Source organism: Ambystoma mexicanum, chromosome 1p (assembly GCF_040938575.1).
Source record: "Ambystoma mexicanum isolate Mex_15411 chromosome 1p, UKY_AmexF1_1, whole genome shotgun sequence".
Taxonomy (NCBI): domain Eukaryota; kingdom Metazoa; phylum Chordata; class Amphibia; order Caudata; family Ambystomatidae; genus Ambystoma; species Ambystoma mexicanum.
This window is the reverse complement of record NC_090921.1, coordinates 1,271,876,741-1,271,889,669: the sequence shown is the minus strand read 5'-3', so window position 1 is coordinate 1,271,889,669 and position 12,929 is coordinate 1,271,876,741. Positions and strand designations below refer to the sequence as shown.

Here is a 12,929-nt window from a genome sequence, read left to right as displayed (position 1 = left end):
TACTTAAAAGAATTGAGACAATCCAGTGTTTTACAGTAGCAATAATGTATTTATGCAACAACTAAAAATTTTTTAGGAAGGGAATTGCAGCAATGTCTTTTAAAATAAAGTTGACACATACTGGTCTTTGCCAGACAGGAAACAGTTAGCTTAAAAGTATCATCCTGATTACTTCTGGTTTGCAATTATTTGAAAAAGAGAGAACATGCCTTGCCTAGCACTCCCACACAGCCTTTGACAATTTTAATAGTGGAGGAGATGAGTACTGCTACCCTATCTCCCATTAGCCTCTCTGAGCTTGTAATGAACAGATAAGAGGGTGGAGGGATCCCCGAGGGCAAGAGAGGAATGCCGGGTGAGCTATGCAGTCATTGAGTGTGTCAATTTAATTAGCAAACCTACAGAATTGCATAGCAATTTGCTATGCGACACTGCTTATTTTATGCATTGAGTGTGGTCTGAAGTGGCAGTCGATATGCTTGGACCCCTGTCCAATGGCAAGTACACCCTAGTCGGCATGAATAAAATGTCCACATTTTCAGAGATACACTTAATACGCTCCACGACGGTGCACGCCGTCATCCTGGCACTGGACAAGACATTTGCAGACTATGGCATTCCAAACATTGTACAGTCTGACAATGGACCACCGTTTAGGGGACGCGACATCAGAATGTGCGCCGAACACCTTGCATTCCAGAACAGAAAAATTACCTCTATGGACACAGACAAATGGCAGAACGATTTATCGCAAACCTAAAACGCACTTTACAAGTGTGCTCCATCACAAATGGCTCCTTTATGCAAGCCATTAGCACCCTCCTCAGAGACTATCAAAACACTCCCCACAGCTCCACAGGAGTTTGCCCCTCCGAACTCATGTTTGGCAGAATTCTAAGAACGACCATCCCACATCTTCTCACCAGCGAGGTGGCTGCAGATGCAGAACTGAAGACGAGAGAAAGAGACAAAGAAAGCAAGGAAAGAATTAAGGTGTATGCGGAATCAAGGAGAAAGAGGTAGAGGTGCACATAAGCGATCAAGTATTGGTGTGTCAGACACAAGGGTCGAACGAAACACCAGCATTCAACCCACAACAGTCACCCACGTTAACGGACCCATGGTAACAGCAGCAAGCCCAAACGGCACCACCACCAGAAACTCCTTGTTCTTCAAACGACTAGAAGAAGCAATCCAACAATGCGAAGAAAGTGACCCCTCTGATGACTGTTCAGACAGTTGCTCAGATGGTGACAATGAGAGAGATGATCACCCTCAAGTCACCCGCAGTCCATCCAAGAGAACCATTCCTCGACCCACCTGATGGATAGAAGAAATGAACTGAAAAGGGACTTTTTTCAGTTAAGTAGGGGGGAGATGTATGTCCTCTCTTTATGGCTATCAATCACAGTCAGAGGTCCTGTCGTCTCTTTATGTTAAGAGGGACATGCACATGCGCACTGTGAGGCGGGGTTACTGCTAAAGTAATCAGTACGCTGATAACATTAAAGGAGATAAGACGTCTCCGTGTCATTATTGATTTTCCGCCTTTTATTCCGAAGGTGAAACCTAACAGGCTAATTGCTGGTTTAGAAACCAATATTCATTCCACTGGTCCCATGGAAGTTGATTCATCACACCCTCTAGTCAAGAAGAAAATGTGCCATTCAAAAATAATTTTGGACCGCAAAATGTCCCTTTTTATGCGTAAAAATGTTAATTCCACTACGCAATATCACCGAGGGTCTGGTTTGGGGGCTGCACAGCTCTCTATAACGTGCCCCTGGAACGTTTCTCCAATTTCAAATTTCCATTGAAAAGAGATGGACTTGGTGAATGACTGGGGAACGGGTTCAAAGTAGCGCTCCGGTCGCTAGATGAATACAGCTCTGATCCTCGAAATGAGGTTACTTCAAAGCTGTGCGAATGGGCAACCGACGAGCGGAGGGGCTGTAAAATGAATGGGGTTAGAAGAAATTGGTTTCGTCTAAGGGAGTTGCGGGGTTAGGCGGTGCCAATCGGGCCGAATACAACTGGGGGGACTTTGGGGCCGGGGGTGAGTCCTGTAGTGCATAGGTTGTGCGTGAAATCGAGTAAGCAGCTCTGTTGCGAACAGAGCAGGCGTTCGCGGGCCGGCACTAGGACCCCAGGGCCGCCCCCAAGGCCTGCTCAGACTCATCCTCGGCTCACCAAATAGGGAAGTGCAGGATGGTGAGTCAGAGCCAGTCACTGGATCATGACTATCAATCAGCTCCTTAGCATAGATTAGCATAGGCAGGGAGCAGTCCAGGCAGCACGAGCAGCCATATTGGGAAACAGGCACTCCGGGGAAAAGTTTTGGTCTCGGTTGTGCACTTTTTCTTGCGGCTCCTGTGAGCCAGATCGGCGACAGAAAATGAGCGGGAAAGAGCCACCCGGCCCCAACATGGAGAAATATAAGCTGGTAGTAGTGGGAGGTGGGGGCGTGGGCAAGAGTGCCCTCACCATCCAATTCATCCAGGTGAGGAGAGGGCGGGGCTCCCCCCGTGCATATAGAGAATCTGTGCCTGCCGGGACTTTGGCTTGGCAAATGCTAGGCCTTGAGCTCGCTGTGCCTTTCTTGCGCTGCCGGTAGATTGCCATTCCGGATTTTGCACCTAACGGGCTTTCTCTGCATAGTGCTTGTGGGGCTCTCTTTTTTTTTTTTCTTTGTGCCTGCTGGGCCTTTTTTTTTTTTTTGCTGTCTGTCTGCTCTGTGTATCTGGGGCTATGATTTTGCATCGCGGTGCCTGCTGGGGTTCTATTTTTCCTTTGTGCGCGTTTCCCTGCTCCCTCCGAGGTTCCCTGCATCTTTTGTTACTGTACATTTTAGCGTTCTGCTCTTTTAAGCCTCTTTTTTACTACCAACCAGCGACATCTCCTTTCCTGCCGGATGGGATTGTTCTTACTGTGTTCGTTGTAGGGTTGTAGCTTGTCAAAGTTTGAATGCTAGGCTCCACGCTGAAAGGCAACCGCCCCAGTTTTTACTTTATGTGCCCGCTCAGCCTTTCTGCGTTGGCGGGTGAACTCGTTTTTACCGAGTTCTCTTTCTTGCCTGTTGACTGTTTCTATAGCCGGCAGCTATGGAATCAGTCAGACTTGTAATGTGAAAAGACGGCTGAGTTTTTTTTTTCTGGCTCACCGGTTCCCTTTACAGCTGGACAGACCGCGGTTTGGGAGGGTGCATTCGCTGCTCTTCTAGTAGACAGTTTAAAGTACAATGGGGGCGCCCGAGATCAGAAAAAGCATAGACCCGGGGCGGCAGGAAAAGGTTCGAGGAAGAAGGGGGTGCGGAGGCTCAGGGCACATGTGTACACAGTGTGAGAGGCACACGACGTGTGCACAGGGCGATGACTTGAAGAGGGCAGCATGTCTACAAAGGGAAGGGAGGGCATACGGACACATGTCCGGGTGCATATAGAGTCCAGGAGGTCATGGTGTGTGCACTGTTGGGTGGGGCAGACGTGGTATGTAATACTTTTAGCAGGGACAGCCCACAGTGGCACCTCATATGGTTGTAGCATCCATCACATAATTCATCTTACCACCCTCCCCCGCCCTGCAGGGGCCTCTAGAGCAGGGGTGCACAACTGATTTTGACTGAGGGCCGAAAGTACCTTACATGATGGCTATAGTGGGCCGAAAAGTAAATGTGGGTGGGGCGTGGCATGACAGGAGGCTTTTTCAACTCCCAATTTGTATTAAACACATGGAAAAAGAATTGGTTTTTGAGGTGTAACGATTTTTATTTGTATTTCAAACTTACATTTTGTACTACACATTTTCCACTGTTATCATTTATTTCTTTTTAGTTATTGCATATCGTCTGTTTAATTATATATATTTTATTGACCCTTGATTGGACATTCCGTTATTTTGGACTGCTATACTTTGCTGTTTGGGTTGCCCAAGAGGAGTATGGCCTTCGTCGAGTCAGGTTTCCACAAAAAGCACCTAACTGCCTGCATTGTGCCTTGCATTGTTAGCATAGATGTGCCTTGTAGCAATAACCTAATCTAGCCTCTGCCTGCCTGCATTGTGTCTTGCATTGTTAGCATAGATGTGCCTTGTAGCAATAACCTAATCTAGCCTCTGCCTGCCTGCATTGTGTCTTGCACTGTTAGCATAGACGTGCCTTGTAGCAAAAACCTAATCTAGCCTCTGCCTGCCTGCATTGTGTCTTGCATTGTTAGCATAGACGTGCCTTGTAGCAATAACCTAATCTAGCTTCTGCCTGCCTGCATTGTGTCTTGCATTGTTTAGCTTAGACGTGCCTTGTAGCAATAACTTAATCTAGCCTCTGCCTGCCTGCATTGTGTCTTGCACTGTTAGCATAGATGTGCCTTGTGCCTGCCTGCATTGTGTCTTGCACTGTTAGCATAGATGTGCCTTGTAGCAATAACCTAATCTAGCCTCTGCCTGCTCTGCATTGTTTAGCCTAGATGGGCCCTGCTGCTAGAACCGAACTTAGTCTTAATTCTGGTATCATGCTACCACCCCCCCTCCTCCCAAAAGCTACTGCTTCCCTCACTGAGACTACCCCTCTTTCTGTGGGCATCTACTTGTGCATTCCACCTATCATTTGCAAGTCTACCTACACCCAGTACCTTGCACACTGGCACCATGGCCCCTACCTACAGACCTTCGGACACCCCCTTAAGCACCGAGCCTGAACACCCCAATATCTACCTTAATGCCCCTGCCTTATGGCTGGACCATTTCACAAAAAAAAAACCACGCCTAACCAACCTTGCTCTTCCCAGCTAAGAAACAAAAGACTAGGTACTAGATTCTTGGGCAGGAAGGGACACCCTATGCACCCTAGTTCTCACTCGAAACTCTCGATGCCCAGCCTGTCCCCCAAATCCCCAACACACCTACTCCCCAGTGCCCCCAGACAACCCCTACTTCTCCAAGCACAGCTGGCTTGTTCAAGGCTGCCTTGGTCAGCGCAAGGTCTCTAGCTGCCCACGCACTGGACATTGCTGATCTTATCAAGACTCAGGAGCTAGACTTCATCGCCATCTCTGAGACCTGGCTGCACCCTGCCTCGGGCCCGGCACTCTCCTTGGCAATTCCACCTGAGTACTCAGACGCGACCGCACCACTAGAGGCGGCGGAATTGCATTCATCCATAACAATTCAATAGGATTTAGAACCCTACCTAGCATCAACCTAGAATCCGCTGAGTTACTGTCTGTCAAACTCCCACTGTCGGCCAACCAAACAGCCACCATTCATCTAATTTACAGACCGTCGAGCCCCCCTCATCGTTTGTGGATGGCATCACCTCTCTAGTACTTGACAAAGTGAAAACTAACTCTCAAACCATCATCTTAGGAGACCTTAATTTAGGCTACCAAGACCTTAATGACCCAGCGGCCATTGACCTCGCCAGCACTCGTAACAGATCTAGGTTTCTCCCATCATATACAAGAACCCACTCACATCAAAGGACGCTCCTTAGATTGGTTAAGTGACACTAACTGCAATATTAGCTTACACTCTAATACCCCTTGTGCCTGGTCAGACCATCACATCATCACCTTCAACATTGAAGCAGCTCACCTACCTACGCCTCCTGTCGCTCCAGCCATCCCCACTAGAAACAAAAAGAACATAACCCCTGAAAAGTTACTCCCCCTCATCCTCCCCTCTCTCAACAACGTCACTGACTCCTGTTCAGACCCCACTATCCTAGCCGACACCTACAATCAGGCAGTGCTCTCAGCCATAAACTCTATCGCTCCAATCAGACTTAGGAGACCCAAACAGCATGCGCAGCTCAAAGTGTTACGCAAAGAGAAACGTAGCGCAGAGGCACGTTTTAAAAGTCACCCATCTGACATCCACAAGGACAGTCTCTTCCTAGCTACTCTCAACTACAAAGAAGCCATACTCCAGGCCAAAAAAGAATCTTACAATAACCCTATTCTGTTAGCACAATCGAATACTAAGGAGCTGTTCAAAATCCTCAAGGAACTTGAGACTCCTGCAGCACCCCCCGACTCTTGCACTAAAGATAGCAATTGGTGCAATAATATACAAACAGCACTCTTGGGCAAAATTGCAACCCTTCAAAATAAAATCAGAGTTAAACAGCAGTCTCTACAGTCAGACCAACCTCTGACCATCCCTACAACAAATGCCGGCCAAACCAACTTGACCTTTAAACCTTTCGCCTTCTCCCCTCTCACCTCCCTTGAAGTAGAAGGAATCATAGACAAACTTAAACCCTCTAACTGCCGAGGTGACCCTTGTCCGGCTGCCTATCATCAAGGCAGCCGCCCATGACTTAGCCCCATTTATCACAGCTTTCATAAACGCCTCGTTCAAAACTGGCATAGTCCCTGACAACCTCAAGGATGCCCGGGTGATCCCACTACTTAAAAAGACCATCCCTTGACCCTAACATTCCGACCAACTTTAGACCAATCACTACGGTCCCGTTCCTGCTCAAGATCCTAGATCGGGCAGCATACCTTCAGATCCAAGACTATCTTGAATCTAACAATCTCCTGGGGCTAAGACAATCAGGCTTCCGTCCCAAACATGGAACCGAAACAGCCTTGTTTGACTTGAAAACTCAGATGGAGACTCTAAAGGACAATGGAAAGCTAGCGCTACTCCTCCTCCTTGACCTGTCTGCCGCTTTTGACCTGGTTAACCACCAAATTCTCTGCCAACATCTCAAATCTGCGGCTCACTTCTCGGACTCTGCTAATGCTTGGATCCATTCCTTCCTAAGCAACCGGTCCATGCGGGTCTTCTCGCCCACTGCATCGGCTAACCCTGCTCCTATCCACTGCAGCGACCCCCAAGGCTCTTGTGTATCACCTACGCTTTACAAAGTATTTACCAAACCCCTTTTTGAGGTGCTCGACTATCTGGGTGTCTCCTACACTAACTATGCGGATGACACCGAGACACTCATCCCCATCACTGGTGACTACACAGCTGATTCCAAATCCTTAAATGACGTCTATCTGGTCATCCAGGCCTGGATGGCACAACACGAATTATGTCTAAACGACGACAAGACTGAGCTTCTATTACTAGGATCAACTCAGCGTCTCAACAAACTGGACCAAGCCTTCAAATCTTTTACCATTGACGGTAATGACATCAAGGTCTCTAAAGATACCAAAACTCTAGGTGTTTACTTGGACTCTAGGTGTTTACTTGGACCCTGCTCTATCTTTGAACAGACAAACGAATGAAGTAAGATCAGCATCAGCTTATACCTGCAAACTTATTACTGCCTGCAGACCTTTCCTGCACCCCCAGAATTGTATCACCCTTGCCAGAACACTCATTGGGGGTCATTCCGAGTAGGGCGGTAAGGGTTAACGGTCACCGGTAACGAGACCGGTGCCGTTAAACCCTTACCGCCCTATTCCGAGTTCCCTTTGCGGGTTGGTACTTAACGCCTGCTTTTTGCAGGTGTTAAAAAACCAACCCGCAAAGGGACCTAGGAGCTAATTACGGCACCGTAATTTACGGTGCCGTAATTAGCGCCTTCCCCATTCCCATTGAGCCCTATGGGGCAAAAATGGGAATGGGGAAGGGCCCATGGTGAATGGGGAATTACCGCCCCCACCAACCTTGGAATGGGGCGGTAATTCCGCCATTCACCATGGCGGAGTCGGAAAAATAACGGCGTCAACCAAGGCGCTATTAGCGCCTTGGTTAATGCCAGGGTCGGAATGAGGCCCATTATGTCTAAAATCGACTACTGCAGTGCCCTCTACTTGGGGACTAGCCAATCTAACATCAACAAACTGCAAACTATCCAGAACAATGCCGGCAGCCCTGAATATTCCCAGACGTTCTCATATCTCCAGATCCGATCTACACTGGCTCCCGGTAATACAAAGAATCGCCCTGAAAACTCTAGCCTTGACTCATAAATGCCTGGACAACAAAGCCCCACCCTACCTCTCCTCTCCTCTCGTCTCACACTACACACCTCCACACGACCAACCAGGTCAGCCCAAACTCGCAGCCTCATCTTGCCTAGGTTCAAACTCCAAAAAGCAGGTGGGGTGAGCTTCCCTGTCCTAGCCTCCAAACTTTGGAACTCATTGCCGGATCCCATCAGAACTGAGCCCTCGTTCCAAACCTTCAAGAACAATACCAAATCTTGGCTGTTCACTCAGAATGCGTGAAGCACCCGCACTTAGGCTTTTGCTGACTTGTAACATACTGCATTTGTGTATATTTTCCATAATGTACTCTTAATGTATATGTGCAAACTGTATATATTGTAACCTTGTAGCTAAGAATATGCGCCTGTGTCTGCATACTGTATATATTGTAACCTGTATCTAAGATTATGTGCCCGGTTGCCCTTGGGCCTGGCTGCACTTTACAAATAAACTAAACTAACTGTTCCTGTTTTAGCTTTATTATTGGGTTCTCGCTTGGGGTCCGACACTATGCCCCATGGCTCCCACCCCTCAAGCAAACACTATGCCCCATGGCCCCCACCCCATGCACCCATACAGACCCGAACCCCTATCCCCCAACTCAGCACACAAACTCACAAGCATACACCAATACACTATGCACCCATACCGACCCGAACCCCCATCCCCCAACTCAGCACACAAACTCACAAGCGTACACCAATACACTATGCACCCATACCGACCCGAACCCCCATCCCCCAACTCAGCACACAAACATCTCAACAATCACTGCGCCGACATACAAATACAAACACCCATACAGACCCGATACACCTGTCCCCATCTCAACATGCACATCACAGACATACAAATACAAACACCCATACAGACCCGACACGCCCCCCAGCCCCGCATCTCAACATACACTGCGCAGACATACAAATACAAACACCCATACAGACCCGATACACCCCCCACCCCATCTCAACATGCACTGCACAGACATACAAATACAAACACCCATACAGACCCGACACACCCACCAGCCCCGCATCTCCACATGCACTGCACAGACATACAAATACAAACACCCATACAGACCCGACATCCCACCCAACCCCCCATCTCAACATGCCCATCACAGACATACAAATACAAACACCCATACAGACCTGACGCACCCCCACCCCCGTATCTCAACATACACTGCGCAGACATACAAATACAAACACCCATACAGACCTGACACACCCCCACCCCCCGCATCTCAACATACACTGCGTCTCTTCTTACGGACTGCTGCCACTGAGCTCCTTAACCAGAGGGCCTGCCCCCGCCTGGCGGTGGTGACGTCCTCCGTGTCTTCAACATTACCTAACCTGTTCTAGCATGTGGGCCCCTGTGATAACCGAAAATGTGCCCACTTTGAAAACCCTCTGAAAGCTATGAAATCCCCCAACCTTAACAAAAGGATGAACTAACTTAATCTTAGACAAACGGGGACATTAATTACCCATGGCTTACCCCTTAACTTTAGCACAATGAAATACCTCTGCCATTTTTGCCATCCCACTGTCAGGTGAGGGCGGTTGGGACTTCAGGCAGGGGGCCGAAGAAAGAGAATGGGCTCGGCAGTGCCCCCGCCTTATCTCCGCTCCTGGAGCCCAGCCGGATGTGGCTGGGCCTGATGACACCCCTTCCTCCTAAGCAAGAGGCAAGGTGGGAGTGCCCCCTCCTCCTAATTGAATCTCACTGTTGATTGCCTGCCAATTTTCGAAGTTCACAAAGCATGGCCCCACTGTTTTATGTAATGCAGATCCAATGGGAATCCCAGTTATTCTCTCCCTCAACCTCGCTTGCCTTGCTCATACCCCATGACTTAAATCAGGGGATCTTATGCGTCATGACTCGTCCAAAGTACTGTATTAAAAGCAGTGTCACTTCAATTGTGTAAACCACAGGGAGCCCCCAGTACATGCCCAAGTCTACCCCCTCTTCCACTCAAAAACCCCTTTGCTTCCAGATGGATCTGTTTGGCCCCAAGGTGGACTCCCTGACACTTCGCCTGGGTGGTTACTAAAATTGTGAAGTACACTCAGAATTAAATTATGTAGTGACATTGCGCCCAACGAAATTAGGAAAGACCCTGTGTGGTCTTTCACCCCCACTTTCACCCTCGCCCCTCCATGAGTATGTTTGGGCCAGTAGCCCTTTCCTGAAAGCCCCCTTGAGCTAAGGTATCAATAACTTGGTGAAAGGAAATTATATGATATGATAGGTTATTTATAATGAGCTTAATACCCAGAGGTTTCTAAGCGTGGACCCGGGGATCGAATCTGTGGTGCTCCGTGTCGTCTTGCTTTCAAGGCGAGCACGTTGCCCCTGAGCTATCCTCCCGAGACCTTTTGTTTAACCGCTGGCCAGAATTGCTTGCTTATAAATTGCTCTAATTGGGAATTAGGGTTGCAAATATCTCCCAAAAATGTGCGTTGTTCCCTACCTTAAATCCTAGGATGTGAACTCCCCCCCCCCCCCCCCCCCCACTACCAAATGTTATCTGGGGGACTGACTAAACCTATGCCCTAAACGGGCCTAAACTGGCTCAGCTCAAAACCCCACATACCCTGCCCGTTAACCCATGTGAAGGAACTTCAGATAATCGTCAGCAAACAAACTGCATCTGGTGGTGGCCGGTAAGTCAAGAATTCAAATAAGCCACTGAGAAACCCAGATGTGGACCAATGTTCCGGTATTCTTAACATTAATTGGGACCTGAAAGAATCGTAGCTTGAGGAGACCACTACAACCCATTCTGCTTAAAACAAGCCTTCTGTTGCCAAGAGAATCTCCCTCTTACACCCACTTAGCGATTTATGTCAACCATCATAGTAGTATTAGGCAATTATTAAAGCTCCTTCCTGGGGTAGCCGTCCGTGTGTGTTGCATTTCCTTGTTTTGGAAGTAGCCGGTGCAGTGTCTTTCTTTCGTACAGCTGCCCTAGTGTTTCTAAATCATGTAAATTGCTCCTTGGAAGTTAATTACCCCCCCGTTGCGTTTGTTATTTATATGTGTTGTACAAAGAGCATGTTTGCATACTCCACTCGAAGTATGGGAGGAACATGTGTGGTCTTGCACCCCCGTTTGCTCCCTCGCTGCTCCAAGCGTATGCCATTGCTATTGCTATTTGCAGGAAACGCCGGACTCGGAGGCTAGGTTTGGCCCTCGTGAATTTCCTTTAATTGCCCCATGAACGTTGCCACCTTGAAAACAAAAGATGTATTAGTAAAGGTCATGACCAATTAATTCACAACAATAATAGCAGGCACCTTCTGGGAACCCAACAACCTAGCCCCAAACCATGATAAGTAAGGTGTGCAAAACGACCAAGTCACCATAACGACCCTTAAAAACAACTACTTGCCCCATAACAATGCAGAGTGTGGCGTCCCCATGTGTCCCGCCCATCTGCAAGTCTGTAGCCCTAGTTTTCGAGGTGGGGTGCTCATTCCCGGCCGCCGCCAGCACAACTCACATCAAAGCATTTCCATGCGTACTACAAGGCCCCTGCGTCACAGAATAGTCTCGGGCACCAATAAGGTGGCCCACACTTGTAAAAGGCTATTCATTCTTATTATGCCGCTTTTTGAGTAGTCCCCTGGGAGGGTGTTTTAAGTGTGATGCAAATGTGCCTTTTAACGAATATTTATTCAGCAACGCTTGTCAAACTATCTAGCGGCAATGCACTAAACGACCTTAAGCTACAAGCAGATGAGCATTTTTGGACAATTTGTAATCTGCACAAAGCCTGGTGTGCCGGCCAAACCGAGTGCCCCTCCTTCCCGTTGCCCGCCTTGTGTCGCGGATCATACAATGAGGTCACAAATTCTTCGTGCTGCCGTGGCTGTCTACCTGTCATTTGCCAAAATGCATGTTTGAATTTCAAGGTAGGGAATGGATGGATTGTGGATGGTTTGGTGCGAGTATGATTGTGGCTTTAGTGCCTCGCCTCTTTCTAACCCTTGCATTTCACTATATTATGCAATCACAGAATGGATATCGCATCACCCTCTCCGCCACTCAGGCGGACGCTGAAAGAACCTACAGCTACAGACAACACCCATAACAAGTTGGCACATATGATTTGATTTCCAATAACTGCCGTTGGCCCCACAGCTGCATTGATTTTGATTGTACAGTTTGCAAGCATGCATAAAGTTAACGGAAGTAGAGCTTCTGCGCCTTTGGGGTGTGCATATTGAAAAGTATTGAATTACATTTTCTCCCGCCAGCGCTTCACTCGCTGAGCTATCTTTGCTGGCCCACAAAAATTGCCGTATGTTTTTGTGCACCACACCCTATCCCTCGACCTTAACTAACTGACATAATTCCTTCCTCAAAAAGCCCTTTGGACTTTTAAATTCCTCCCTGTGTGGCGACTACCCTGGGCATGTGAATACCCGCCCACAATTAGCACCCGTAAAGCGCTGTGCAGATGTTACAACATCGATCCTTAACCCGCAGCACATTGCTTGAGCAGCACGCTTTGTTTTTGTCCCCGCATAACACATGTCCAACTAGACCCCACTCACAGCGCCTCTCGTCATGCGAACGCTGCCATGCACATGTCAAATGCTCTTGAATTAATTCTAGTACCAAACCCGATTGCCTGCGCTAGTTCTGGCCTTTTAGGCGGTGTGTCTGAACACCTTCCCACCCCATTGCTGTGAATTCCGTCACCGCCTGTGGCGTCAATATTCCTTACCTAAGATAGTGTGTGCTGGGTCTAGAAAGTTACAAATGTAATTAAAGTCAATTTCACTTCAATGCTCTTGGAAACAGTAGTTTATCCAAGAGAAGGCATTTAAACCTTCTAGGAAATCTGAAAGACTTCCCACTGTCACTGCACTGAAGGTGCTATGTGTCACAATGTAAAAAGATGATGCCAATGGAGTTTGTTAGACTCCAAAACCAAAAGAAACACAGAAAACACATAAAATCAAA

General features: G+C 48.0%; 1 protein-coding gene across 1 annotated transcript in view; it reads left to right on the top strand.

Annotated features, from left to right (window-relative positions):
• The first annotated feature begins 2,206 nt into the window (after positions 1–2,206).
• Positions 2,207–12,929, top strand: part of RRAS (RAS related) — a 138,414-nt gene continuing 127,691 nt past the window's right edge. Inside the window, exon 1 of the mRNA XM_069605182.1 lies at positions 2,207–2,500. Within this exon, the coding sequence (XP_069461283.1) occupies positions 2,396–2,500 (105 nt within the window). The 5' untranslated portion in view covers positions 2,207–2,395. The remainder of the gene's footprint in view (positions 2,501–12,929) is intronic.